General features: G+C 43.3%; 4 protein-coding genes across 7 annotated transcripts in view; 3 read left to right on the top strand and 1 right to left on the bottom strand.

Annotated features, from left to right (window-relative positions):
• Window positions 1-1,738: 1,738 nt before the first annotated feature.
• rnf207a (ring finger protein 207a) lies at window positions 1,739-18,724 on the bottom strand. 4 transcript variants are annotated; one of them, XM_061688632.1, is made up of 18 exons: window positions 18,658-18,724; window positions 17,013-17,203; window positions 12,104-12,236; window positions 11,885-12,029; window positions 10,722-10,803; window positions 10,533-10,608; window positions 9,907-10,032; window positions 9,388-9,434; window positions 8,133-8,205; window positions 7,882-7,950; window positions 7,727-7,795; window positions 7,230-7,336; window positions 5,054-5,231; window positions 3,993-4,178; window positions 3,859-3,910; window positions 3,066-3,183; window positions 2,453-2,548; window positions 1,739-1,878 (listed from the first exon to the last, which is right to left on the bottom strand). In XM_061688632.1, the coding sequence occupies exons 1-18, from the start codon at window positions 18,688-18,690 to the stop codon at window positions 1,791-1,793; spliced, it is 1,869 nt and encodes a 622-aa protein (XP_061544616.1). In that variant the 5' UTR covers window positions 18,691-18,724; the 3' UTR covers window positions 1,739-1,790. The 4 variants fall into 4 exon arrangements, with proteins under 4 accessions (XP_061544616.1, XP_061544617.1, XP_061544619.1 ...); XM_061688633.1 differs by having other exon boundaries at window positions 1,739-1,851; XM_061688635.1 differs by having other exon boundaries at window positions 5,054-5,186.
• Window positions 12,994-15,244, top strand: zpr1 (ZPR1 zinc finger). Its single transcript, XM_061687896.1, has one exon. It carries the CDS (start codon window positions 13,135-13,137, stop codon window positions 14,467-14,469), a length of 1,335 nt encoding a protein of 444 aa, XP_061543880.1. The 5' UTR covers window positions 12,994-13,134; the 3' UTR covers window positions 14,470-15,244.
• Window positions 18,725-19,665: 941 nt separating the features above from the next.
• Window positions 19,666-22,480, top strand: rpl22 (ribosomal protein L22). The gene is made up of 4 exons (XM_061687732.1): window positions 19,666-19,743; window positions 20,066-20,179; window positions 20,848-20,972; window positions 22,292-22,480. The coding sequence occupies exons 1-4, from the start codon at window positions 19,732-19,734 to the stop codon at window positions 22,431-22,433; spliced, it is 393 nt and encodes a 130-aa protein (XP_061543716.1). The 5' UTR covers window positions 19,666-19,731; the 3' UTR covers window positions 22,434-22,480.
• Window positions 22,481-22,781: 301 nt separating this feature from the next.
• Window positions 22,782-27,486, top strand: part of chd5 (chromodomain helicase DNA binding protein 5) — a 39,711-nt gene continuing 35,006 nt past the window's right edge. Inside the window, 2 exon segments of the mRNA XM_061687182.1 lie at window positions 22,782-23,921; window positions 24,106-24,310. Coding sequence (XP_061543166.1) covers window positions 24,244-24,310 — 67 coding nt within the window. The 5' untranslated portion in view covers window positions 22,782-23,921; window positions 24,106-24,243.

Raw genomic sequence — 27,486 nt, 5'->3', positions numbered from 1 at the left:
TTTTAAAACTTCTATTTTTAGTAAAGTTTTTTAATTTTTCCAAGATGTAAGCACAGTCTTAATGTGCAAACATTTTAGAAATGTAAAAAAAAAAAAAGTCTGATTTTGATGAACACTTACGCTAATGTATTTTCATGTTGGCCATTATCTTGGTACCTGGAGAGCTCAGTATTTTTTTTTTTTTTTGGAGGTGGTACTCGGTGAACCACTGACTTAGGCTATTCGGCTAACGAAATAGGCTATCTGAAAATATTGCAGTCACTTGAGGGCTGGAATTATGAAAAAATTATGAAAAAAATAAAGCGCAGCTCATTATACGATCGCGTGTGTGTTCTTCCCTCTCAATCTGCTCTATTTGCTCTAATTGTATTGTTTTATTTCCTCGGCGACCCAAATCCCCCCCCCCCCTCCTCCCTCGTGAAGATGATTAAACTTTCATTTGATCTCCCTCTTCCATCTTTAATGCTCAATTACGGACCGAAAACTTGCAGTGGGGCGAAACTCCGAAACGCGACGCCCGAAATAAACTTTCCCGCGGGAGAATAATGAAGAGCGAGTCGGCGGACTGTCGGGTCGGCGTGATGAACGACCTCGGGGAAGAGCGGGCGCCGGAGACACGCTCCTTTGTTACCGGGCTGTCACAAATGTATTTTTCATGAACGCTTCCCCGAGGCCAAACAAGCGCTTGATATTTTCCCAACTTTAGCGGCCGTCAATGAGACGTAAATGAGCTTTTTTCCCTTTCCGTTATCCGCAGCAGCTCGCGTGCACCTAGCGGCCGCTAGCGCCTTTTCTTTGGACGAGACACAAGCCTTCTGTTTCTTCGGAATGATTGTTTTGATTGAAATGAAACACTTTCATTCCTCCATATTTGCCGTATTGTTTGTAAGCAAACCAAAGTAGATGTGCCCCCATACAGGAATCTTTGGAAATTCAGCCCCCGAAGTCAGTTCCACTTAGCAACATGAAATTTGGTAAACGCGCATCATGAGTAAACCCACAAAAAAAGTCTCAAGAGGCTTTGCCTGAAAACATATAGGCGGACAGCCATTTTGCTTTGAAGCGGCCATTTTAGGATTATGTTGGCCTAAGGTTCTTCAAATACAAACTACTTCTCTGGATTATTATTATTATTTTTTTTAATTCAGCCCATGAAATCAGCTCCACTTAGCAACATAACATTTGGTAAACATGATTATCACGCCTGAAAAGCATAGGAAGTCTGCGATTTTATGTTTGAAGCGTCCATTTTAGGGACATGCAGGCCATTTGCAGGTGTCCATGAAATATGACCTCGTCCAAGTATTTCAGTTTCAGTTAGAAACAGGAAATTTAGTGGGCGTGTCTATCACGAGTAGACCCGCACGAAAAAAGTGCCCGAAAACGCACAGCATTTCATTTTGTTGAAATGAATTCCAGGGCTCATAAACTAACAAACTCCGACTCGGCGGAATTCTATTTGCGTTATTTCTTATGGGGAAAATTCAAATCGCAAAAGAGGAAGTATGCCTTGTGAGGGTCCACAGGGTGTATTATTAAGTCATTAACACTGTTCCCCCTGTGCGGCGACACCTCTTCACAGCATCAATGAAGCGTGGCCCTGACAGCGGCGTGACCTCGGCCACTTAGCACCGGCACGCAAATGTTTCTCACCCGCTGACAGTAACAGCCCCCCCCCCCCCACCCCCCCCCCCCCCACCCCTCCTACCACCACCCCGCCACCGCCCCCTTTGCTCGAAGAATGTCACGTACACCATGTGTCGGTATCTCCAGGTCGGTGGGCGGTGGTTTCACGAGATCACGAGCGGGTGGTTGCTCTTGTCTTGTTCTGTGACGCACGTCTGCTTGTTGCTGTGTAACACAAGAAGAAGAAGAAGTCTGACACACACACACACACACACACAAAATAAAAGCCCATAAAACAAAGATGCATTTTGTTGGAATAAAAAGTGATGGTTAAAAACAACGTTAAAGTCAAAGTTTAACAAAGCAGTAATGTCATACTATATTTCAACAAGTGCATTTCATAAAAATTGAAATTTGTTCTGGAAAAGATGCCTTTATTCTCGGAAAAGCAGAACTACATTGTGAACAAATACTCCTTTTGAAATTGACCTCTGTTATAATACCTTTTTGTTCTACCTCCCACCTTTACTAATGCATTGATGTCATATTTTATGGGATGTCAAAATCATAGCAGAGCTTTTACTTGGCCCAAAGCTTAGGTAGGGAGGAGTAATTGGTTTATTATGTTTGTCATGTTTATTATGTTCGTCCCCATTATGTTATGTCCCCATATGTCAGCATGCACCTTTTTTCGTTTTTGTTTTGAATATAGTACAACATAATGATTTATTGCAATTTAGTTTCCTGAGCCCGAAGCTACGTTCCCAGGGTGCCGGGGACCCCATTTTGAGAACCAGTGCTGTACGTAAATGGGACTCGTGCGTACCTGTCTTGACTCTCCGCTGCTACTGTTGCGGCGTCTTTGTAAATCTTCAACATGGTTTCGGTGCGGTCGTCGCGGCACTCTTTGGGCTCCTGCAGCCTGCACAATATTGACATTCATCAGTTTTCCCTCGAGTTGTTTAGCGATGTAGTTTTGACAGTGCATGTGGGGGGAAATACAGAGCAAAAAGTTAAAAAAAAAATGTCCTTCAGTGTGACATCAGATAGCGACAGTATCGCTACGTCCCGATGTTTTTGGGTCATTGCTCTTCCACGTACGGCCTGTAGGTGTCACTTGCGCTCATTTCAAACTGTGTCAAACTAATCAAGAAACAGACATTTCTGTGGACGCCGAAGGTTAATGCTAAACTACGCTTGACACTCATAACATTTGCATGTCCTAAAATCCAATTTAAATCTGACTGTTTTTTTGTTTTTTTTCCAATTTGAAATTTTGATGACCACATCGAGACCATTTTGTTTCCTGCACGTGACGGTAGCGCAACCTTTAATTGACAAAAGCCGACGAGGAAGCTGGACACGGAGAGACAAGGAAATCAACTGATGCTTTATTTCGTCGGAATAGGCAATTTAACATGGCGGCACAATACAAGCACCTGGGTTCCAGTCTCTGTTTGACCTTGGCGATGGACAGGATGTAGGGGCCGATCTGCCTGGCGATGGTGGTCAGGTAGGAGTTCTCCTGCTTCAGCTGCATCAGATCGTGAAGCTGGGCTGCAAGGGTCCAAACGTAACAAATGAAGCGCCGCAAACCGACAGCCGTATTTGCCGCATTTCTTTCCGATCAAAGTCAGTCGAAGGCCTGCGGCCCCTCAGGTGTGCCTAAAAGGTGATCCCAGCAGCGGTGTGGTGCGCGTTCAGTGTTTCTCAACCTTGATTGAAGCGAGGCAGTATAATACACGCAAACTACAAACCTTTGTCTGAAGAACGTCGGCGATGCGAAACACCGTAGACGGGTTAACCAAAGTGGCATCGACGTTGCCGTGTTATAACCCTTTAAGCGTTTCAACACAAACGGTGCGGCGGCAACAGGTAGACAGACAATATAACAATACTCACAGGCATATACAGTATTCTTCATCCGCTGCGCATAATGACTAATATTGCTGAAGCTTACTCAATAAACAGTTGTGACCGTCTTCTTCATGTATATACGTATGCGTGTATATTGTCTTTTACAATTTAGATTCTATTGAATTATAATTTCTCTCTTTTTTTTTGCAGAGAGCTACTTATTCAAAAAACTCAAACCTAACCCTAAACCACGTTCATGAAATTCATTTCAATTGGGGAAAGAGGATGTAAGAAGTTACAAGCATGGTCACCGAATGAATTCATAAAGCAAGGTACCGCTGTGCATGGAATAAAAAATTGTCACCGAAGACAAACCTTCATAGATCTCCTGCTCATTGGTGACCCTCTGAAAGGTCTCGTCCCAGATCTGTGAGGGACAAAAACCGTGAAGGCGATTGTCACAAACATCTCCATTTCAAAAGTCCCAAAAGATGGAGACATGGACGGACCTCTTCAAACATGGTCCTCATGGTCTCCACCGTGGTGTGCTGGGACGCGATCTGGCTGTCAATGTGCAGCGAGCGGTCCAGGATCTCGCCCATCTGGGCCGTGTTGATGATGGAGTGGTGCTTGGTCAGGTCCCTGTGCAGCTCCTGGACCTGGTCCTTCAGGTTCTGGATCTCTGTCTGCAGAGTCTGGCGAGTCGACAAGAGCATTTTGCAAAAGGTGGCAGGAAAGACGAACTGCGTGATTTGAACTATTGACGAGAAATTGAGCTCGCTGCAACAAATTAAAAAAAAAAAAAAAAAAAGCAATGGATTTACAAGACATTTGAATTGTATTATTTATAACTAATGTAGTTATAATTCAATGTAATAATGAAATATATATTCTTATGTTTAACTATTATTTATTCATTATATATGTATAATACTATCGTATAGTTTATTTGAATAGTTACATAATAATATAATTCTCATTTTTAGTTGTATTATTTATATCAATTGGGTATTAAAATAAAATACTAAACGAACCAATTATGTAATTAGAAAATGAAATGAAATTTAAAAGAGTTCATTTTAATAATAAAAGAAAATACCTTTTCATTTTTTACTTATTATTTATAATTCATGTAATACTTTTTTTAATTTTTTTTTTTTTTTACAAATTTCATAAGAAAATACAATTTAAAATAAAGTTCAACTGTATGTAATATCATTTTTAATAATAAAATAATAATGTAGTCTTATTTTCTTATGTTATTTATAACTGATGTGATTATAATTAACAAATTATTTTTAAAGGTAAGTTCAAAGAGTATAAATGAACATTTATATTGCATTATTTGCAATGCATGAATTAACTCATTATTGAATTCGATAAATGAATTTTAAAAAGAAAAAACAACAACAACGCGAACAACTCGATGAATTAAACAGGCTTTTTGTGATTTCTCTCCCTTTCCTCATTGGTGAGTCGTTGACCTTGATTTTATCTCACCGGCAATTCCACCACGTCGCCCGCGGGACAGCGGCGAGCGTTCAAACGTCCTACGGCGCGGCGTACTCACCCTGTAGGAGTTCTCGTAGTTGTTGCAGTGCTTGGTGAAGGGCGTCTCCCGCCCCTCGGCCAGCAGGACCTTGGTGCAGATGTTGCGGTGAGACGTGGACCTCCGGCCGAGCACGGAGCCGAGCGGCATCTCACTGAGAGACAGGGAGCGGCAAGACATGGAGAGAGGCGACTGCAGCCTGAGGTGAGGTGAGGTGGGGGAAAACATCACGGCTGACGTTTTCCATTTTACAGCAACGCAACACGCGCAGGCCTCGCTGGACACCTCATTAGGTACACTCATGAGCTCCTCGGCTAAAACTTCTGAAAGACTCGACTGGACTTGGACTTGAACGTTTCCTTCCTCTGCCGCTCACTGCACTGTGTTGCATAAAAGCCAAAGAAAAAGCTCACATCCATGTATAACAAGCGTAGAAAGAAACAAGCAATCAATCTACCGTTGAAAACAGGTGACGACACGCAGGGTCGCTTACGGCACTTCATGTGATTGCGTTAAAAACAAGCCACAGGAAAAGATAAACATGAGCGTAAACGTTCATCCTCCGTTGATGCTTCCTGAACCTCAGTCTTGCAAAATATGCAACAGCAGATTTGTATGGCTTTAAATGTCATTCAGAAATTTAAGTTCCACTGTAACTAGCCAATGAATGGATAATGGTCTGCATTCGCGGGGGATATGGACTGAGCAAGAATCAAACAAACGTGAGTAACTGACACCCTCCCCTATTTTTCAAAAAAATAAGTGCCTATATTAATTGTTCAAACCATAAATATTGATGATTTTGTTCAGAAAAATTGGATTGTGACGAAGGCTCTCCGTAGCGACCCAGGTTAAAGTGTACTCCTCCCCCAACATACGAATCTTGTCTCTCTAGATGCATCACTGCAACGTACTTCCTTGACACCAATTCCTATTTAGACAGGGCTTTGGTGGCATCTTGTGGCATATCAGAAAGAGCTAAAAAAAAAAAAAAAGGTGAATCGGGTGAATTTGTGAATATGTGAGAGGATTACTGTATATCATCGGAGGAGTCTCCATCTGCTAATGTGGTAGCCTTCACCACTTTGGACGAGAGAAAATCAATCATGACTTGTGTCCAAATCTCATCAAGAGTCGCAACCCTCAACAGGCAATCACCACTGCATCCAAAAGTCGAGAGCGCAGCTATGCGGCAAAATAACTCACGCGGCTTTATCGAATCGGTCCGTCAAGGTTGCTCGAAGACGAAAGGCCGCGATGAAGAAACGGACCCGCGCTCCCCGACGCGCCGGCACCGGTCTGCCGTCCGCCGCTTTTAAGAAACACTTTGCCCGCCCAGTGACATCGAGCGGCCTGGAACAAAACCGCCGCCGCGTGCCAACTGGCAGATTAATTCCGGCGGGTTCTGTGAAATTATGATAAAAATAGTGCCGGCCCATCCCCGGCCTGAGTGGTGAACGGTGTGATGGAAATACACGTGGAGGAGGACACCAAGTTTCAGGAAGACTTGATTGTTTACATTGGATTTGTCTTGCATGAACTGTATGACAATTGCGATTTTGTATTTGAGCTCTTTGAGAATCCTTTCTGTCGTGGTGGGAAGTAACAAAGTACAACTATTGTGCCAGGCTAAAACCCGCCAATTTAGGCCTTTCCAAATGTAACTTGTGTTTAATGTTCACTGGTACACTTCATCGGTCATTTCTATTTTTTTTCACATTGGTTTTCTGTAGGTTAAAGTACAGTTATTCTCTATAAAATGTATGTTTTGTGATTATTATTATTATATTTGGGTGTCTGGAAGGGATTCAATGTTGAATTGAATGATTTCCACTGGGAAATATCGCTGTGTTTTTCGTATACTCTGGTTAATTTTCTGGAACGGATTAACCCGTGCAAACCAAGGTTCCGATCTATCTAGATGTATTACTGTTATGAGTTACCGTTCCAATTGTGTTGTATGTTTGTGTAAAAGGTCAATTGGGGTCAAACCGCGCCCGTCACTGCTTTAAAAGCATCCACTTCTCGTGTGATTCTTCACATACGGAGAACTCGCTCGCTGTAATTGCAAACCATTTGGGGATTTCAAGTCGGGACGCTTTGCAAAGTGCCAAACGTCCCTCCCGCCTCGCTGGTTTTCCCGGAACGACGGCGACGCGACCGCGACGCCGCGGGCGATACGCGGAAATGATCTCACCTCGTGGCGACGCTGGAGGAGCCGGTGACGGAAGGGGCGCAGCGCTGGCCGATCAGCAGCAGGGGCTCCAGACAGCGGGCGAACTCGCTGCGGTAGTCTGTGTTGATCTGGCGGGAGGGCGGAGGGGACGCCATTAGCTGGAACCCCCACATTCCAATTGGGAACATTTGTAAACTCAGGGAAGTCGGTCCACAAATGCAAGAGTAAAATATACAACTGAACGGTGATCCTTTCCCATGAGAGGACACCCACGTACCGTTCGTAGTACCTGTAATCACTGATCTCAAGGACTCAACCAAATGAAAGTTTTAAGATAGCATATTTCAATTTGAAGCCGAGGTTCGTGTTTCAAATTCAAGTTTCGAGCCAGGGTTAGGGTTTCGAGTTAGCCAACGGCTGGCCTGAAAAGAGAGAAAAGATGAAGGCGCCCTTTGGGTTTCAAACTCAGGGTTAGGGTTAGTCTCTCCGTGACGCGTTCAGGGGAAACGGGCGCTCACTTTGCTGCTCTGAACCGGTCTGAGGCGATGGGGGAGCTTCACGATCCGTTTCAGCCGCTCCATCAGTTGCTGCGGAAGCAAAGAAACATCTTCGTCCAGATGGACCCGTTCCGTTTGGAGACGGGCCGCGATATCGATGGATGTCGCGCACTCACGTATCCCATGTCCAAAAACTCAAACATGTTTGCCGAGCTGAGGAAGGCCGAGCAGGTGACCAGATGAACCTGCAAACACAAAAAGAAGAGCAAGTTACGCACCTGAACAAGCCTTTTGTTTGAAAGATACTTCTTTCGTGGCTCTTTGTTACGAGAAGAACGCCAGCTTTGGTTTGTTTGCAGTCCAACGATTAAGGGTTTAGGGTTTCAAGGCTGGGTTAGGGTCTCAAATTAGGGTGCGTGTCCGCTACCTGGAGCGTAGGCAGGAGCGTGGTCAGGTGGGAGAGCTGCTCCTTTAGCGCTTTCTCCTTCTCCTCGTGCTGGCTGCAAACACACGCAACACACACATACGATAGTGATTCATTCGGGAGTATTCGGTTGTTGTGATGGTTGTTCCCTACTTTTCAAGATGCATTGTGGGATACGTGAAGGACTACAAAATGGCGAACTCACTATCTAAGGCACGATAGTGCGTGGTGGGAGCGAGTGATTCCGAGCGCAGCCTCATAATTTCCGCCAGCTAATCTGCGAGCGCTCTCGTGTAGCAGACGCGCAAATTCCGACTCAAATAGCCTTCCCGGAAGCGGGCGTCGGGCTGGCCCGCTTCCGGGCAGCGGCAATAAACACCGCCGCAGGCCACGAGCCGATCATTTTCCTCGCCGCCCTAAATGGTGGAAACGCTGAATAACAACATTGATCGGCCATTACAATCAAGCGGGCCGTCTATGGTGACTAATGACGGCAACAGGTTTGGTGACATGAAATCAAATGCTTATTATTTAGTCATATTCTATTGAAAGGAGACTTTTATAAGAGCAGTTGCAGAGAGAGAACATTTCGTTGGTATGACTGCACAGTCCAATGAGACACCTTGTGCCTTTACTGCTTAGTTTTGAGCCACAAAAGAAATTGGGGGGGAATTTTAATAATTTAGCAAATGTTTTTAAAAAATATTTGGTATTACTATTGTATATATTAATGATCCGTCTACATGTGGTCTGTTATGTATTTATTTTTTACAAATTATTAACCAAATCTATAGGCTCCAGCACGCCCGCGCCCCTCGTGAGGAGAAGCGGCTCAGAAAATGGATGGATGGATGGATGGATGGATGGATAACCAATCTTAAGTGTTGAAAATAGCTTGAGAGCAAATCTATGAACCATCTTGAACATTTTGACTGTCATGACAAGTGATGTCATCTTATTTTAATCGAACTTTTATGTGCAGCAAATTGAATCATTACTAAAGTACAGTTTTTTTTGTTTTTTTTTACCCCCATACATTCAAGCACAGTGTTAATGTTTAAACAGTGTATAATGTTACATGAATCTACTATTGGGAATAAAATCTTTGTTTCCTTTTTTTATAAATAGGCTTAATGTTGGTCATGATGATGGCATTTGGGGAGCTGAATATTTCTGTGGGTGGTACGTGGTGTAAAAGTCTTCTGCTTTGGTCAAATGACATTTGCATAACAAGTGCACAATGTGTGTTCAGTTGTACCTCTGAGCAGTTTTCAGCAGAATCTTCTTTCTCTCAGCCAGTTTTTCCTGTCAGATGAGAATAAAGTGAGGGAAATGGAATAAATTGTCAGGGGGAAAAAAACCCATATTCTGCCGCCTGACGATTTTTGGAATTGTTTTTGTCTCACAGTCAGATCCACAGTGACCTCCAGCGGCCACACAGTGTAATTGGTGTTGTGTGGATTACCAAGAATGTTGCAGTAATTTGCATTTTTGGCTTTATGTTTATCACTGCACTTTTACTCTTGAGCACTTAGCTTTAGCATCTGCATGTAAAATAAATATTGTATCGGTCATATTGTACAGAGGGGTCGTTTTTTTTCATGGCATAGTGAGTTTTAGTTTGGCTCCATAGTTAGCATCACTTTAAGTGTCAGGACTTTAGCATCTGCTTGGAGGGGGTGGGTGCATTTATTAAAATTGCTTATATTGTATACTTTTGTGTTGTATACGGCGGTCACTTTTTAGGTGTTGAATGTTTTGTTTCAACTTCGGCTACCTGCAGACTGTTGAAGAGAGAGCAGATGGCGCTCTCCTCCTCCTCTACATTCAGACACACTTCTCCGATCATGGACCTCAGCAGGAAGATGGCCTCTCGGGTGGACGTCTGCAGCTCCTTCACCACCTGCGTTGTTTTGCGGTCAGTATTATAAGAGGCTTTCAAACCATTAGGCACAGCTCCAGTGGCGGGAGCTACAAATTTACTGAAGCCGATTTGTAGTATTTCTTTTTCTGGCAACGTTTTACTTTTACTCCTAACATGCGAAAACAGATATCTGTACTTTCTTCTCTTTAAATGTCAAAATAGGCATTCCCCCCCCCCCCCCCCCCCCACCCCCAACTTCCACGGATGACGACAAAAAAAAAAAACACTGCAGTTGAGATCTTTGTTGATACAATAGTATCAAGACATTTTTACGAGTATGGAGTACCAGTAGTGGTATCGGTGCATCCTTAAAATGTATTTTTACTCTTATACTTCAGTCTGTACTTTTTACTTAAGTTTAGGAGATTCATTGTTATACATAAGTTTCTGTACTGCTGCTTGAGTGCAGCACAGTACACAGTGTGAGTACTTTTGCCACCTGTGCCCAGCTGTCAGTGGCGCCTATCTCGTTCTCTTACCAGCACAGCCTGGTCCAACATCTCACATCCTTGCATGTAGGCCGTCTCAATGTCGATGCAGTGAGTGCGACTCTCCCTGCGGAGCGCGCACACACACACGCACACACATACACACACACGGCAGATGATGTCACAATGAGAACACTCTTGCGTGGTCAAATTGGTTTTGTGTGGCGCGCGTTCACTCACACTTGCATGTCTCTGAAGCACTTGATGCAAAGCATGGACTTGTTCTCAGTGGAGAAGAGGATGTAGGGCTCCTCGTGCAGAACTGACAACACGCACAATATACATGTTCACTAAGTTTCAACTCAAGAGTTTAAAATGATTTTTGAAACCTCATATGATTTACATGGTCTTATTTGGCACTGATTTTGAAATGTCACCAGTTATTGTCTAAAAGCAAGAATTCCATTGATTTTGAATGATACCTGATCATGGTGCAATGAAAGAAACCAATACTGTACAAAAAAAAAAAAAAAAAAAAACAAACAAACAAAAAAAAAAACGATACCTCACGATGGCTGCCTTTTCTGGAAAAGTTAAATGTATTTATCCATCCATTTTCCTTCCCGTTTATCCTCACATGGCTCGCCGATCCCAGCTATCTGCGGGCAAGAGGCGGGGCACACCCTGAACTGGTCGCCAGCCAATCGCAGAGCACATAGAAACAAACAACCATTCGCACTCACATTCACACCTACGGGCAATTTATAGTCTTCAGTCAACCTACCACGCATGTTTTTGGGATTTGGGAGGAAAAAACCCACGCAGGCACGGGGAGAACATAAATGTTTTTCCACTTTAAAAAAAACAGATTTTTATTTCCATTAATAGCTTGTAGCATATTATTTTTTTGTAATTATTTTAAAAGTCGTAAGACTGTTTTTTAAAATTATTTTTTCGTATTTGTTGCATTTAAAATTTTTTTTTTTTTTTTACAATATTTAGAAAAACAAATGTGTGACAATGCGTGCTCTAAATGTCATTGACTTAAAAAAAATAGTAAAAAGTGAGATGTCTGGTAATGTTCAACTTTTACATTTTTTTTTTTAAAATGTGTGATACCTTTAAAAATGATACCTTTTTCTATTATGTGGGCCATTTCGAAAATGTATTAATACAATACACAGCGGGCCAATAAAAAAATACAAAAAAACAGTGGGCTGCAAATGGCCCCCGGGCCGGACTGTGGACACCCATGGAAAAGACTGTTAGGATTAAATTAATACGATTTCATAAAACAAAAATTAGAGTTTCGGTTGCACTGTAAATGTAGGTCAGGGCTTGTGGTGGCGGCCGACCACCGCCTGACTCAACAAGAGGGCCGAGGTTTTCAAAGCGCCACTCACCGCACTTCCTGTGCTTGGCTTTGCTGCGCTTGGCCAGCGAGACGATGTCGTGGTGGGCGAACATTCGGGCCTTGTGCGTGAGCTCCCTGCAGGCGCAGCACAGCGGCTGGTTACACGTGTTGCAGTAGAACATCACACCTGTGTCCTAAACAGAAAGAAAAGTTTGGGGCAAGGGTTCACGAACCAGAACTTTTTGGTTGTGATGTTGTCAGTTTGAACCTTTTTGTTGCTCTCTTGGTCACAGTTGGCGCACTGCACAATCTCCTCGGCGTCTGCGTTGTTGTCCACCAGGAACTTGAGCAGACGGTCTTCTGGCGGGAGGCCGTTGTTCCCCTTGATGATGGACGGGTATCTGCAAGAAGCAAGGAAGTAGCAACCGTGTGCTTACAAGTAATAAACGCATCCTTCCCATTTCTATGGACTTTGTCCTCGTTCGGATGGCGGCTGAGCTGGAGCATATCCCATCTTACTTTTGGCGAGAGAAGTGGGAGACCACTGGTCGCCAGCTAAATGCAGGGCCCATATAGACAACCAATGGACAATTGTAAGTCTTGCTAACATGCATATTTTGGGGAATGTTGGAAGGAGCGAGAGCACCTGGAAAATACCCGCGCAAGCGTGGGCACGCACGGGTACTACGGCAAAGATACAAACTCCCCACAAAAATGCCAGGACCGAGATTCAAACACAGAAACTCAGAACTGGGAGGTAAACATGCTGAGCAGTAAAGGATACACATCTAACAAAATATACATAAAAAATATTGTACTGATTTTACTGCCTGAAGGGAGTAAACTTATTTAACAAATTGTTTTATACAGTTGATTAAATCACACGTAAAAACTGTAATAAATGTGTCAATTACTATTACTGCTACAACAACAAAAACAACAACTAATAAAAAAATAATAATATAGAGGAAATAAAGTGAAGATTATGGTGAAAATAAAATAATTAAAAAAAAAAAAAAAGCATTTCTACGTTCAGAAACGTTCCATCACAAATGTAGGGCAAAGCAAATATCAGTTGCAGTACTCTACAAAGTCTGCAGGGGGAAGCAAAAGCGTTCACCACTCGCCCGACGCCGAAGAAGACAATGCGGAAGAAGCCGTAACCGAACCGTATGGACGACGTCACAGCTAGCATGTGCCGAGTCTGACTCTGTGCTTTCTAGAACCTTCTCCCCGGTCGCCGCCGAACGACATCGAAACATTTAAGCCAGCGAGAAACACTATTATCAAATCGACGAGATGTCTGTCATTTCCCAGGAACACGTTCGCGGGGGGAGCGTCTTTAAAGACCTGAGCGCCGACGACGAAGACTGGCAGCCCACCGAGATCGAGAGCTTGTGCATGAACTGCTACCAGAACGGTACGACACGTTTGCTCCTCACCAAAGTCCCTTTCTTCAAAGAAATCATCGTCAGCTCGTTCAGTTGCGACCAGTGCAGCTGGTCCAACACGGAGATCCAGTCCGCGGGGCGCATTCAAGAGCAAGGCGTGTGCTACACGCTCAAAGTCACGAGCAAGCGCGACTTGAACCGCGAGGTGGTCAAAATGGACAGCGCGACCACCAGGATACCGGAGCTCGATTTTGAGATCCCTCCCTTCACACAGAAAGGCGCCTTAACCACCGTTGAGGGCCTTCTGGACCGAGCCGTGGCCGGGCTGGAGCAAGACCAAGCGGCCAGGCAGGAGGCCGACCCCGAGGTGGCTGGCAAAATCCACACCTTCCTCCAGAAGCTGAAGACGTTAAAAGACGTGGAGGAGGCGTTCACCGTGGTGATCGAGGATCCGTCCGGGAACAGTTTTGTGGAGAACCCGTCCGCCCCGCTGAAGGACGAGGCCCTGACGGTGTCCTGGTTCCGCCGCAGCGTCCGGCAGGAGAAGCAGCTGGGCCTGCGGGCCGACGACGAGCCGGACGACGAGCCGCCGCCCGGCGACGACCTGGACACCATGAGGAGCGAGGTGCTGGTCTTCAACACCAACTGCCCCGAGTGCAACGTGCCGGCCTTCACCAACATGAAGCTGGTGCAGATCCCGCACTTCAAGGAGGCCATCATCATGGCCACCAACTGCGACGCGTGCGGCCACCGCACCAACGAGGTCAAGTCGGGCGGCGCCACCGAGGAGAAGGGCACCAGGATCGCCCTGCGCATCACCGCCGCGTCCGACATGACACGGGACCTGCTCAAGTCGGAGACGTGCTCCGTCTACATCCCCGAGCTGGACTTCGAGCTGGGCATGGCGGCGCTGTGCGGCAAGTTCACCACCGTGGAGGGCCTCCTGACGGATGTCAAGGACCTGGTGGTGGCCAAAAACCCCTTTGTGTGCGGGGACAGCTGCGACTCGACCCGCGCGCAGAAGCTGCAGGAGTTCGGCGCGAAGATCGACGGCATCATCGCGGGGCAGACGCAGGCCCATCTGGTCCTGGACGATCCGGCCGGGAACAGCTACCTGGAGAACGTGTACGCGCCCGAGGCCGACCCGGAGATGACGGTGGAGACGTACACGCGCACGTTTGAGCAGAACGAAGAGCTCGGGCTGAACGACATGAAGACGGAAGGCTACCAGGAAGACAAGTGAAAAGGAGAAGCGCCTCCAAAATGTCTAAAAACAAGATTGAACTCCTGACGAGGGTTGTTTTATCACATCACGTTTTTGGACTTGTTGAGTTGAGTGCTGCTTAGGACATTTTAATCATGGCCATACGACGATCCAAGTATGGACAGTCGGCTGATGAACATTTGAAATATTACGAGTGTGTTGAATTGTCCATGTACAAGTACACTCTTTATCTTCACTAGTAAGACAATTCAGCTCACTAGTAGAATGACTACGTTACCACTGAGGCAAAACTGCACGAGTTGACAACTGCATGCGACTCTTTCAATTTCTACTAGCTAACATCACGCATTTCACTAGTAATACTAGCAGCATTATCGAGTGCGCAGTTTTGCCCCACTAATTACATATGGACGGATATGGAATAAACGCTCAAACGGCTTTCCATAAGGATAATTCATTGGATAGGAAGATGGGATTTTGGTTGCAGGGCGCTCCAGTAATTGTCTCAATTTAGATTATTCCAAACGTCAGAAATAATTTAACAGAGCAGCACTCAATGAAACACTGAACTGGATATTTTCTTAACTTTATTATGCCATATTTTATTTGGACAATGCCCTATTTGCTGTCATATGATTTTGGGGGGACCTTGTATGTTTAATGTGAGGTGGTATGTCCAATTAAAACTGCAGAAGTATGTTGCACATTTATCATGTTTAAAAAAAAAAAAAAAAAAAATCTGTCGACAAGCGCAAAAATGATTTGGAAATAAAAGTTGTCATGATGTCAACAATTGGATTACGGATCATCTCTGTTTTAGCAAACACAAACCAATTACATGTACACCTCATACATTTAAATTGGATTGACATTTATTATAGTTTGCAGTGGTGTACAATTCATAATACAAACGCAAAACTACAAACGAGTATATTCAATTAAGACGTCTCTTGACTGCCAGTTACAGCTTGGCATTATTTTTGTAAAGGCAGGAGGGGAAAAAGTAGTTGTTTAAAAAAAAAAAAAAAAACATCCATTGTTTGGTACACTTAAAAGTGATGCTTTTGGTAATATTAGTTTTTATTTTTCCCCAGATTATAATATGTCTCACAATAACTTACAAGTGTGCCTATATAATAATTGAGATTGTTAGCATAAATGCCTTTTTTGGGGTTTTTTTTTTTTTTGTTACTTAAAACGAGACAAAAAGCGTCTCCATTCAAACTGCTTACTCCCACGACCTGGATGACTTGAGAAGCTACGAAGACATAAAGGCGGTATTTTCAGGTAGCATATTTTGTTGTCCTCATTGCATTGTTACCCATGTAATATTTGAACATTTTAGGCAAACAATAATAATAATAATACAAATTCTCACATCAAACTCAGCTGTTTCTAATATTTCAATCCTCTTGCGTGGCTAAATGAGGTGAGCAAATGTCTTCAGTGTCAAATGAAAAGTGTGCTTAATCACCTTGGATCTCAGATGTACCTAATCAAGTGTCTGCTCAGTCCTATTCTCATAAAGCGCAATCATGTGACTAATGTAGAGAGAGATACCAGCACTTTTTACTTTTGAGTACATTTTGCCATTGTCTTTGATTTATCGGCAAATTCATCAACACCGTTTTCATCGTCCGATTTCCTTGCCCACACTCGAGACTGTCCAATCACTGGCGACTCCTGTGCGGGTCGCGCACAGCGTGAACCCACAGGTGGTGTTAAAATTAGCGCCACAGGGCTGAAGGTCGGCGTAAGACCGCGTGTTACTCCTTGATCGGGATGAAATGGATTGGTATCATGTGACCGCCTTTGATTTGCTCTAAGCTGCTGACTATGCTGCCAAATGCCACTACGCTTTGTTTGCTGTGTGACCGGCAGGGCTAAATCTGAGTGGGAAGACCCCCCCCGTCTCCCCCGACACCAAACCCGGCAGGCGGCAGCTGTTCCAGCCACTCCGGCCCGACGGAACCAAGCGGGCGCGCGGAAAACCAAAACACAGAGCCGACGCTTGCCAAGAGCCGCGGGATTGTTCTCCCAATTGTGCAAATGCTCCTCAACCTTCTTGTGGAGCCAAGAGGAAGACGGGAGAGGGGTGGGAGGTCGGTTTCACGCTTGGCTCAGGTTGCATCGTTTGTTGTCAAATGTCATCACAAGTACGAATACTGTAAATCAACAATCAGCCCTTGACCTTTGACCTCTGGCTGTTAACACTGGTTCTGTGAGACCTGAAGGTGGAATCCTTCAAGTTAATGTTCATCACCACACAGATGCTATTCCTTAGCCTGTCTTTGACATTTTGCATCGCATGTTAGCATTAAGCTAAGTGACGTGGCAAAATTCCCACCATTACCACCATATTCCTTGATTTAACACCCACTGATTAATTTAGAATCCATTTTAGAACACACACGGGCCATGTTTGGCTCACCTTTCGGAGACATCCAATAATCGTGCAAGAATTTTCAGAGACATTACATCATCTGGCCTTTGCCGACTTTGAAAAGCTCAAATCTGACCTAATTATCAGCGTCCTCCCGAGTTTTCCTTCGATCTCTTACCCGCAGAGGGGGCAGCTGAGTCGGCTGTCGTTGGTCCGGCCCAGCAGGCAGCGGGCGCAGAAGATGTGGTAGCAGTCCAGCAGACACGGCGACTGGTACTGCTCGTGGCACAGGTGGCACACCAGGGGGTGCAGGTTTGCGCAGTCCACGTTGCACAGGTTGTCCAAGTTGCTGAGGATTCCTCCGGCCATCTGAAACCAGGACCGACGACACGTAAGCGAGTTTCCCCCCCTCTCTTAATGGGGGCATATTATGGGAAATTGACTTTTTTTTTGTATACAAATAGTTGGGTGTCTGGAGTGCCTACCCAGCCATCAAGTGCGAAATGAACCAACCAAGTCAATCTTTTGCGGTCTGCCTAATTCTGAAAATGTGTCTGTGGGTGAGCCCTTCTGAATTTCGCCCGAGTGTGTTGTCTCAATTCGGCTCATTTACATAATAACCGACCTCACATCACGTTTCTCTGCCCGCGACTTGGAAGCTGGCACGGGCTTAAATCCGGAGCCTCTTTCAAGCCACATTCGAACTACACTGCATGAAAGACTGTCATGTCAAAGCCAAGAGGTAAGCAGAGCTGCAGTGAGAAAGACACTTCTGTACTGTAGATGTTAAATCATTTGGAGACCAATTTTGTGAATTTGAATAATCGATGATGATCTCTAATGGCACTCTAATGGGTTCATCACTGGGCTAGTGCATGAGCTAGCTGCGCTAGGCTCTAGCTACTTACCACCCTAAATGTGATAAACGGTATAGAAAATGAAGGGAGTGATAGAAGTGTAGTGTATGAAGTGCTGCCTCCACAAGTGAAAATTCTTGTCATTACATTACGTAAGATTTTATTTATAGAGCACTTTTACAAATGCGCAGTTACAAATCGTTTGACAAACACATGCAAATGCACAAGTAAGACAGATTAAAAGTTAAAATAGACAAATATGTAGACAAAGTAGTCGAGGATGCAAAAAGGTGTTCGGTTTTTCCACACTCTGGGCTTTACTTCCGCAAGTAGAAGCCGCTCGTCGAGTCGCAAAACCCGAGCGCTGCAACTGGTTGTCATGGTAACAAAAAACTGAGTGGGCAAATTTCAGCGAATACGCAGGGGTTTACTGTACTCTATAGGATCCAGCTCACTCATGACCATAGTGAAGATAAGCACTATCGAAAATGGATGGATGTCTCCTTCAAAGGCCACTCACATCATTCGCGCAAACAGGAACAAACTGAAACACGTTTCAGAGAGTCACAACTAGCTGGTTGCTAGCCTGTAGCGGGAATCAAATAACTCCCACAGGGATTAAAATAAACTACAGGAGCTGTGCTCTTACCTTGACATGTGATCGGCGCCCGCAAGCGTGAGAAAATCCACAGACGACACAAAATAAAACTACGTCCGACAAAACAAGGCCAGAGTGTCCACTGAGAGCAAGAGAGAGCCGCTGTCTTACCTTTCAGCGGCGCTGTCAGCCTGCCCCCAGCCGGAATGACAACAATGCTTCAATAGTAGGCCCTCGGGCAGCCTTTGCCAGGCAGCTGACGGCACACACCTCATGCCGCCACCCCCTGCCAACACCCCCACCCTCCCCTATGTGTTGCCAAAGTGCAACATGGAAAAGCAGTTCTTCAAGTGACAACTAGGACTCACCCCGAGGTCCTGCTGAAGGTGTGAAAATGGCATCTGAAGAGCAACACGTTCGGGCCGAAACACAATGGAGTCTAGTCGGCCAACACAAGTCCTACTAGCAGGAAAATAAATAAAAAGTGAACCCTGGTATATTCACGGTTCTACATTTGCTAATTCACCTATTCCCAGATTTTTTCTTTTGGTGGTGGTGGGGGGGGTCCTATCCCTCGTTAATCGCTGAAAAACTCACCTATTCACTATCTTTGTGCTCAGGCCAAAGTCATGTCGACTATACAAATATTGCTTTTATTGCTCTTGGGCCCAATGAACTGTTAAAGTGGGTGGGTGTCAATTCTGTCCGATTTTTTTTTAATTCGCGGATCGTGTGGGACTACTGTATACATTAAATACAACATACTATAAAGTAAGGTGAAATAGTGGTTGGCACGTCTGGTTTTCAAATCTTAATTCGAGCCTTCCTCTGTGGGGTTTTATGTTGGCCTGGGGACCAGTGCCTGTGTTCTCAAGGGCCACATTTGATTTATAAAACTGACAGGTGGGTCACGTCATTCATGGATCAGGTTAAAAAAAATAAAAGAAAAAAAAGTTAATTTGAATAGTGATAAACTTCACTCTCGTTTTTAATTTTCTTTTAGAATTAAATACCAAACAGTTAAATGTAAAAGTGTTCATTTTACTGATATAGATTTTTTAAAATACATTTTTATACTGTGTTTATAGCGAATCAAGTAACCAATTTATTAATGAATGAATATTAAAAAGGAATACAAACATGTTAACAAAGCATTTTTAGAAAACAAAGGGGAAAATAAATGCAACACATATTTCTCGAAAGATTGTAATAATATACTGCTATGAGCGATAGGGATTTACGTTAGCTGCAGGCTTTTTTCCTCCAAATGAATATGTCTTAATATATATATATATATATATATATATATATATAAAATACTACTTATCGTTCTAATTCATGACTTAATCGAGTGCGGACCTATCGATGGCGAGATCGATGTCTCGGGCAGGTATTAGACATCCTGCGCTGCGTCTCCTTCCTTTTCACTGAACGTGTCAACCATGGCGCCGATTGTGAGTAGTTCGGCGACCAAACTAAACACCCCCACACACGGAATTTTGATACGTTTCCTCCCCGGGAGGGTTTAACAATGTAGCAAAGTGTTACGAACGTCCGTCGGGGGAATTTCGACGCTCCTCGCCGTCTTAGTGTCGCAACGCTTGTCGTAAATGTTATTGCTAACGTTAGCCTAGCCACAGCTACACGCAGACAGAAAGCGAAGTGTAAATGTATGTAGCATCGGTGATTAATAACGAAAAACGGTTCACGTAGCTCTCGTTTATTTGTTTGTCAGTTGTTGTGAATGTAACACGTAGTCGTGTTGTGTCTCGTCAGAAGAAACACGCGGTGGTCAAAAAGCCGAGTGGCAAGAGGAAGAAGCAGATTTTAAAGTTCACGCTGGACTGCACGCACCCGGTGGAGGATGGCATCATGGACGCCGCCAACTTTGTGAGTAGATCGTGAGGGCATCGTCGTGTGACAGCTGCCAATCACGGGTAGCGGGATTGGCATCCTGGGGTCTCCATCAGTTTGGAATGCCCAACGGAGAAAATGATTGGATCATGTTCAGCGAACATCAAAGGATGAGCTTCTTCTTTGGTTTTTTTGTAACACTAAAAACTTCAAATCAAACTCCAATCGGTCGCCATGGTAGAAGTCCAGATTGGAAGGATGAACTTGTTTATTAAACGGGACGAATAGTAGACTGACTTGTTTCCCCCCCGTTCATTTCTTTCCTTATGACTGTAATCGGTTATTATTAGCCATGTTCTGAATGCATTGGCAAAGACGCAACGACATGGCCGTCATTAAAAACAGTCCTCGCGCAGTTCGAACATCTCTCAGTAACCGGGTTTACACGCAGCCTTATATTCCGTTTTGAATCGGGTCAAACCGGATTCAAAAGTCTGCCAGAGTAGTTATTCATTATCGTTCAAAAAAAAAAAAAAAATCAACCTTTTCTTGAACATGACACATTTCACTCAAGTACAACACCTCTTTGAAGAACACCTTGACGTTTTGACTTCCAGCGGCACATTTTGTTTTTCTTTAGTTCTAGCTACACATTTCACGTCTTGTGCGCATCATTTCCTGTGTCATCGTCCTCCCCCCAATAGGAGCGATTCCTACAGGAGCGCATCAAAGTCAACGGCAAAGCGGGAAGCCTCGGCGGTGGCGTGGTGTCCATCGAGAGGAGCAAGAGTAAGATTGCGGTCAACTCTGAAGTTCCCTTTTCCAAGAGGTACGCTCGTGTTTGTCTAAGAGAGAGAAATGTCGTGCGATGTGAAATGTTGATGCTGAAAGTCACCACTGGGGGTCCTCCTCGGTTTACGACAGTCGCGACTGCTCAAATGGGGCCCGATAATCAGTATGTGTGTACTCTGCTTTAAATGACATATACACTGGGTGCGGAAAGTATTCAGACTCCCTTAAATGTTTTTTTTTATTTATTTTGTTTTTTTTTGCAGCCATTCGCTAAAATAATTTGAGTTAATTTTTTTCCTCATTAATCTACATACAGCACCCCTTATTGACAGAACAAAATTTAATTGTTGAAATTTTTGCTGATTAAGTAAAAAAGAAAAACTGAAGTATGACACAGCCATAAGTATTCAGACCCTCTGCTCAGTATTTAGTCGAATCACCCTTTTGAGCTAATAATTTGAGCTAATGAGTCTTTTTGGGAATGATGCAAGTATTTCACACCTGGATTTGGGGATCATCTGCCATTCCTCCTTGCAGATCCTCTCCAGTTCTGTCAGGTTGGATGGGGAACGTTGGTGGGTAGCCATTTTCAGGTCTGGCGGCCTGAAAATGGCTACCACTATGGCGGCCACTGTGCGCTTTGGAACCTTAAGTGCAGCATAATTTTTTTTGTAACCATGGCCAGATCTGTGCCTTGCCACAATTCTGTCTCTGAGCTCTTCAGGCAGTTCCTTTGACCTCATGGTTCTCATTTGTGCTGACATGCACTGTGAGCTGTAAGGTCTTATATAGACAGGGGTGTGGCTTTCCTAATCAAGTCCAATCAGTATAATCAAACACAGCTGGACTCCAATGAAGGTGTAGAACCATCCCAAGGATGATCAGAAGAAATGGACACCACCCGAGTTAAATATGTGAGTGTCAAAGCAAAGGGTCTGAATACTTATGGCTGTGTGATATTTCAGATTTTCTTTTTTAATAAATCTGCAAAAATGTCAACAATTGCTTTTCGTTTCTGTCAATATGGGGTGCTGTGTGTACATTAATGGGGAAAATAAATGGCTGCAATATAACAAAGAGTGAAACATTTAAGAGGGTATGAATCCTTTTCGTACCAACTGTACTAACGACATCCTGAAATTTTGCCCCAATGTCCTCCAACTTGTCACTAGCGTACAGTCTTTGTGTGTGATCCACACCCGCCACTAGAGGGCGACACATGCAGCCGTGTACGTTTTTTTAGCCCTGTCACTGTCACCAAACTGCAACTAAAGTAGGTTCTTGAATGTGTAAATGTTTTATTTTTTCTTATCTCTTACTACTATGCCATGTCACCAATGGGTGTACTCCTCTCAGGTACCTCAAGTATTTGACCAAGAAGTACCTGAAGAAGAACAACCTGCGGGACTGGCTGCGAGTGGTGGCCAACACCAAGGAGAGCTACGAGCTGCGCTACTTCCAGATCAACCAGGACGATGAGGAGGAAGAGGAAGACTAAAGCCGACGCCACGTTCAATAAAACGCCAGAAAAGACGGAAGCGTAAACATGGCTTTTGTTTTAATTTCACTCCGGGAACACATCTGGAAGCTTCCAAATACAGCCGGAAAGTAATAGACTGAAGTGGTGCACTGCATTATCATATTTCCATATTTAGGTTATGTAATCTACCCCAAAGGGGCAGAATTTTAGAGACCGCTATCTAGGATGTGATTCAGCTGGACAAACTACAACCACGATAATGAACACGTCGAATTAATACTGTCAAGACGCAAGTTGATCTTTTTTATTTTTTTTTTATTTTTTTTAAAAGAACGATCAGGAGGAGGGGGGGGGGGGGGGGGGACATGTTCAAATGGTAAAATAAATTAGAATGCACTCCTTGGAAAATACATTGAAACAATTGATTGGCATGTTTCAGTGTTATTTTTTTAATGTTTTTTAATTTTCAAACAAATATTTCAAAACATTTTCACAAGAAAAGTGGTCATTAAAATCCTATCTATATGACTTTTTTTTAACCCATGATTTAAAAAAATACTTATATTTGCATGTACAGTAATATAGTAATTCCACTGATAAGACTCCTTAAAAATTACAAAAAGACTATTCGTGATGCAAAAAAAGAATAATAATTAGCCCAATTAAAAACAATTTCACAATATTTTTACACATGCACATAATGTAAACTAATGTCCTTCAAAATGTTTTTACATTTAAAAGTAACTAATCTTTTATTCACCTTGAGTAAAAACGTTTCACCTTTTTTTTCCATGTTCACATGGAAGTAATAGTGGGAACTGTATGTCCTCCTCCTAAATGGTTGCAACAGTTAAAACTAATGGCACTTTTCATGGAAATATTTTTACCTTGAATGGAAAAAAAAAGCTGCTCAAAACATTTTCCAAGTGGCAATGAATATGAAAAGGCTCAAAAGACAAACAAAATCTTTTTGGGGGGTACATTTAAAATGAACTTTATGGGCTATTTGTGTGTTTGTCCATGATTAAAAGCCACATTTAAATCTGGAAAACAATTGTTAAATGAAGTGCTGTGTGTGTGTGTGTGCGCGCGCATGGGGCATCCCTGTTGATGCTGCGGTAACCATGGCAACCAGGCAGCTTGCCTCCTTGGCCTGTGTTCACCTAGGCTGCATTTAGAAAACTTACAATAATAAAAAATAATGCTTGCATGACCTATCAGGCATATATTAGCATCCATATATGGTTGCAGACTGGTGTGTGTGCGTGTGTGTGTGTGTTGGCTAGAAGGGGGAGGGGCTTCTTTTTGAGTCTGCAGCAGAGAAGTTTGGCGCTCAATTCTGCGGACGTCTGGCGGGAAAGCAGCAATTTTTCAACCATTTTTATTTAAAGAAGCTTTTTCGTTTGCGAACTAGTAGGAACTCTGCAGGCATGTCTAACTAGTTGTGGCTGAGAAATTATGGGATGCATCGTCATGGCAACAGACCAGACGTCACAATCTGGGCATGTGTGTTCCATTTTTCCCCCTTCGCATTCTTCTGTGTGTGTGTGTGTGTGTTTCTTTTTTTTTTTTTTCCATACTGGCAGCCTATTTTTTTGTTTTTTTGTGTGTGTATTTTATTTATTTTTTTGCTTCGAGAGACACGAACGGATCATCATCACATTTGAATGTTCTTGTTTTATCATCACAGAGCTGCGGATTTAGCGGCGGCTGACGAGAAGAGGAAGAGGAGGAGGAGGAGAGCGGCGTGCCGGGGGTTAACTTTCACTATTGTCAGCAGCCTAAAAGGGGGCTTTTTGGAGGAGGAGGAGGGGGCGATGAGATCAAGATGCCCGGGTCGCTGAGCAATGAAGACGAGGCGCAGGACGACATGGATTTTGACGACGAGATGCCAGGTGAGGAGGGAGGGAGGGAGGGAGGGAAGGAAGGAGGGAGCGAGGAGGGGGGGGGGGAAGGCGGAGTGTCCTTCAGTTTATTTTGCGACGCTTTGAATGCTGGGCAGAAGAGAAAGGGCTTGTCCGGGGAAGAGGCGGAAGAGAAGGAGGAGGGATGGGCTGCAAAAAAAAAAAAAACACACACACACACACACACACACACACAAAACAAGCACAGTCATGCTGTTATTTCTGAACGTCTGTCTTTTCAAAGGGGAGATAGAAGAAAGTGAGGTCATTGTTGCATGATGGAAATATGAAGAAAAAAAAGAAAAGCTCCGTGCATGCTTTGGGAAGCAAGAGTGTGACCAACAGCTTCCAAATGTAATGCATTAGCCCCCTCAAGTTTGGAAATGCTCCTCCTCGTGTCGCCCTTGATGATGCATGTGGACATGTGTTGTCAATGCTGAGCACGGCTTTTAATGGCGTGGGGGGGGCGAGCTTGAAAGTTGAATGCAAAGGGTGGGCTTGTGCAAGACAGCAAAGCAGAGCAATTCACCAATTCAACTTGAGCAAGAACACTGGTACTGTCCATATGGAACAAACAAACGACACGCTTCAATTAGATTCCATGACACAATTCAGCCCAAAAGAATAGACATTTCTCCATTTTTATGAATGAATTCTTATATTTTATTTATTGTGTTTACTTTTTCTTTATATTTTGTCAATTTAAGAAATATTTTTCTTTGTTAATTTTACTTATTTGCATGTATTAGTTATTTAATTTATTATTCTTGTGCTACAATTTATTTCTAACCTTTCATGAAGTTATTATTGTCAATATTCAACTTTATCCATATGATTCATTATTACATATTTTCAGTTTTCTTTTTAATTATGAAATATTTTCAATTGTGATTTTGATTTATTACATTAATTGCACAGTTGTGTTATTTTCATATTGCATCTTATATATTTTTTGTACTTTTCTTTTTTCCTTCACAATTTCCAGAATTATTTTCATTGATTGTCTTATTATTTCCATGTGATGTATTTTATTTATTGCATTTCTATTTTCTTTTTTAGTTTATACAATTTTCAGAATGATTTTTATTTATTTTACTGGATCTATTGCAACTCTATTCGTTTCTATATAATATGTTAATTTTTATATTGCATATTTTATTTATTGGATTTCTATTGTTTTTATTTTATACAATTTTAGAATTATCTTTTTAATCAAATTGATTTATTTTTACTGTATTAGTATTTTTATATTACATATTTTACATCTCTTATTTTTATTCAGTGCAATTCTAAAATGTATTTTCTTTGGTTTCAATTTTTTAATTATCTTACATTTTGCATTAAAGTATTTTATTTGTTTTATTTCTATTTTACTTTCATTATTGTATTATTATTATTATTATTAAATTGATCCATGCCAGAGTCATGCGCTCATCATAAAACCTTTGTATGTACAAAGAACAGAATTGAACTCATGTACAGATGACAAAAGACTACAAACAAAAATGAGTCACTGCCCGGTCAACTTGTGCAAGCAGCTCATGTTAGCGGTGGCACTTTAATAATAAACGGCTTCTGGTGTTTAATTCCACGTCCCAAAAGCACAGAGAAGCTAAATAGTTCATCTCTTGATGCTCGCTGAACTGAACTCTACTGAAGTCACACAGGACATGCGTGTTATCCTCCACGAGGCCGTTCCATTTTCATTTCACGTCACAAACCGACTGCTCGTGTTTTTTTTGCAATTCATTGTTGTTGTTTTTCTTCCATCTTGAGATATGAAAAGATTGTCAAGCCCCCCCCCCCCCCGATTGGAAATATGTCTATTTTTGGCTCGTCTCTATGGAAGTTGACACCATTTTATCCAGCTGCCTGTGCTGCATTCACATTCAGTCTCCTCCTCCTGATGGACGCATTATGAACGTCACCATTTGTAGCTCCGGCAGATTGCCGCGTCATTCGAAATGAACTGCAAAACTAAACATACAGGCTTACAGGCTAGCTTTAGCGAAGCCGGTCGCTTCGGTATTATACTGTGTTCCATAGTCTCCACTTTACATATTCTTGCTTCCCTCAGTCTCCTCTCGGATAAAATTTGCCTCCTTGCCAACAGACCCTCGTTATGGTCCATTGAAAATGATGCTAACGTTAGCTTACCATGTTGCTGCAGTATTACACTCTTAAGTCTGTTTATATATATGGCCGAGAGGTGAAACGAAATTTCTCAGTATATCCTGTGAGAGGATTTCAGTATGATGTGTGAGAGTAGTACTTTCAGGAGTGTATGATAGCGAAAAAAAAATTCACTCATGTATATGAAAGCCATTCACGAGTTTGTGTGAGAGTGTTTCACTAGCGTGTGCAAAAGCGTTTCAGTGTGTGGCAATCTTAAGAGTATGGCCATGAGAGCTTTGCAGTTGCGTGATGAATAACGTTTAGGTAGTGTGTGTGAGAGTTTTTCTGTATTGTGTTCTAGAGTGTTTCAGTAGTATCTATGAGAGCGTTTCACTAGTGTGGATGAGAGCATTTGAGTAGTGTGTATGAAATCGTTTCACTAGTGTGTATGAGAGCGTTTCAGATGGGCGCGAGATAACATTTCAGTAATATGCGTGAGTATGTCAGTAGTGAATGTGATATTATTTCAGTAGTGTGTGTGAGAGCATTTCCGTATTGTATGAGAGTGTTTCATGAGTGCACATGAGAGCGTTTCTCGAATGTTCTTAACTTGTATAAAAGCCTTTTGCGACTTGGGGGGGCAAAAAGAAAATGCTGACCTCAGGGCGACAACAGTCGAGACTCACTGCTTTATTTTGCCGGGAAAATGTCGGCCCAATGCCGAACCGTCCAACTTTATTTCTTATTCGGTCTAGATTTTCCGTGTGGGGGCCAAGTGTCTTCAGGGCGCCGGTCGTTATTAATCTGACCTCACTTGTGCCTGTAGCCAGGAAGGTCAAAAGCGAGTCTGTCATCTGTCCTCACTGTACAAGGCTCATTATCCCGGCGGAGCTGCGGTCCCGTGACAAATACGACCCGCCGCCGACCTTCACCTTTCCCACCCCGCCGCCGTCCCGTCTTATCGCGGCGCGACGCTCTCAGCCGGCAGGAAGACGCTGTCGTCCCCCGAAGGGACGTCACGGGCCATTTAGCGGCACGGAGGGCGCGGGGGG

The sequence above is a fragment of the Phycodurus eques genome, chromosome 10 (assembly GCF_024500275.1).
Source record: "Phycodurus eques isolate BA_2022a chromosome 10, UOR_Pequ_1.1, whole genome shotgun sequence".
Taxonomy (NCBI): Eukaryota; Metazoa; Chordata; class Actinopteri; order Syngnathiformes; family Syngnathidae; genus Phycodurus; species Phycodurus eques.
Note: the sequence above shows the minus strand (reverse complement) of the source record. Positions and strands in the feature narration are given on the sequence as shown.

Bases quoted from the DNA above. Each gene is read 5' to 3' on its own strand.
- zpr1 (XM_061687896.1), top strand. From the start codon at position 13,135: ATGTCTGTCATTTCCCAGGAACACGTTCGCGGGGGGAGCGTCTTTAAA.
- rnf207a (XM_061688632.1), bottom strand. From the start codon at position 18,690: ATGCCATTTTCACACCTTCAGCAGGACCTCGGG. The intron at 7,337-7,726 runs GTGAGCGCCCGT...CCCTCCCGCCAG, and splicing joins GACCGGTTCAGAGCAGCAAA to ATCAACACAGACTACCGCAG. The intron at 3,184-3,858 runs GTTTGTCTTCGG...GGACCCTTGCAG, and splicing joins TGAGCAGGAGATCTATGAAG to CCCAGCTTCACGATCTGATG.
- rpl22 (XM_061687732.1), top strand. The intron at 20,180-20,847 runs GTGAGTAGATCG...TCCCCCCAATAG, and splicing joins TCATGGACGCCGCCAACTTT to GAGCGATTCCTACAGGAGCG. The intron at 20,973-22,291 runs GTACGCTCGTGT...TACTCCTCTCAG, and splicing joins GAAGTTCCCTTTTCCAAGAG to GTACCTCAAGTATTTGACCA.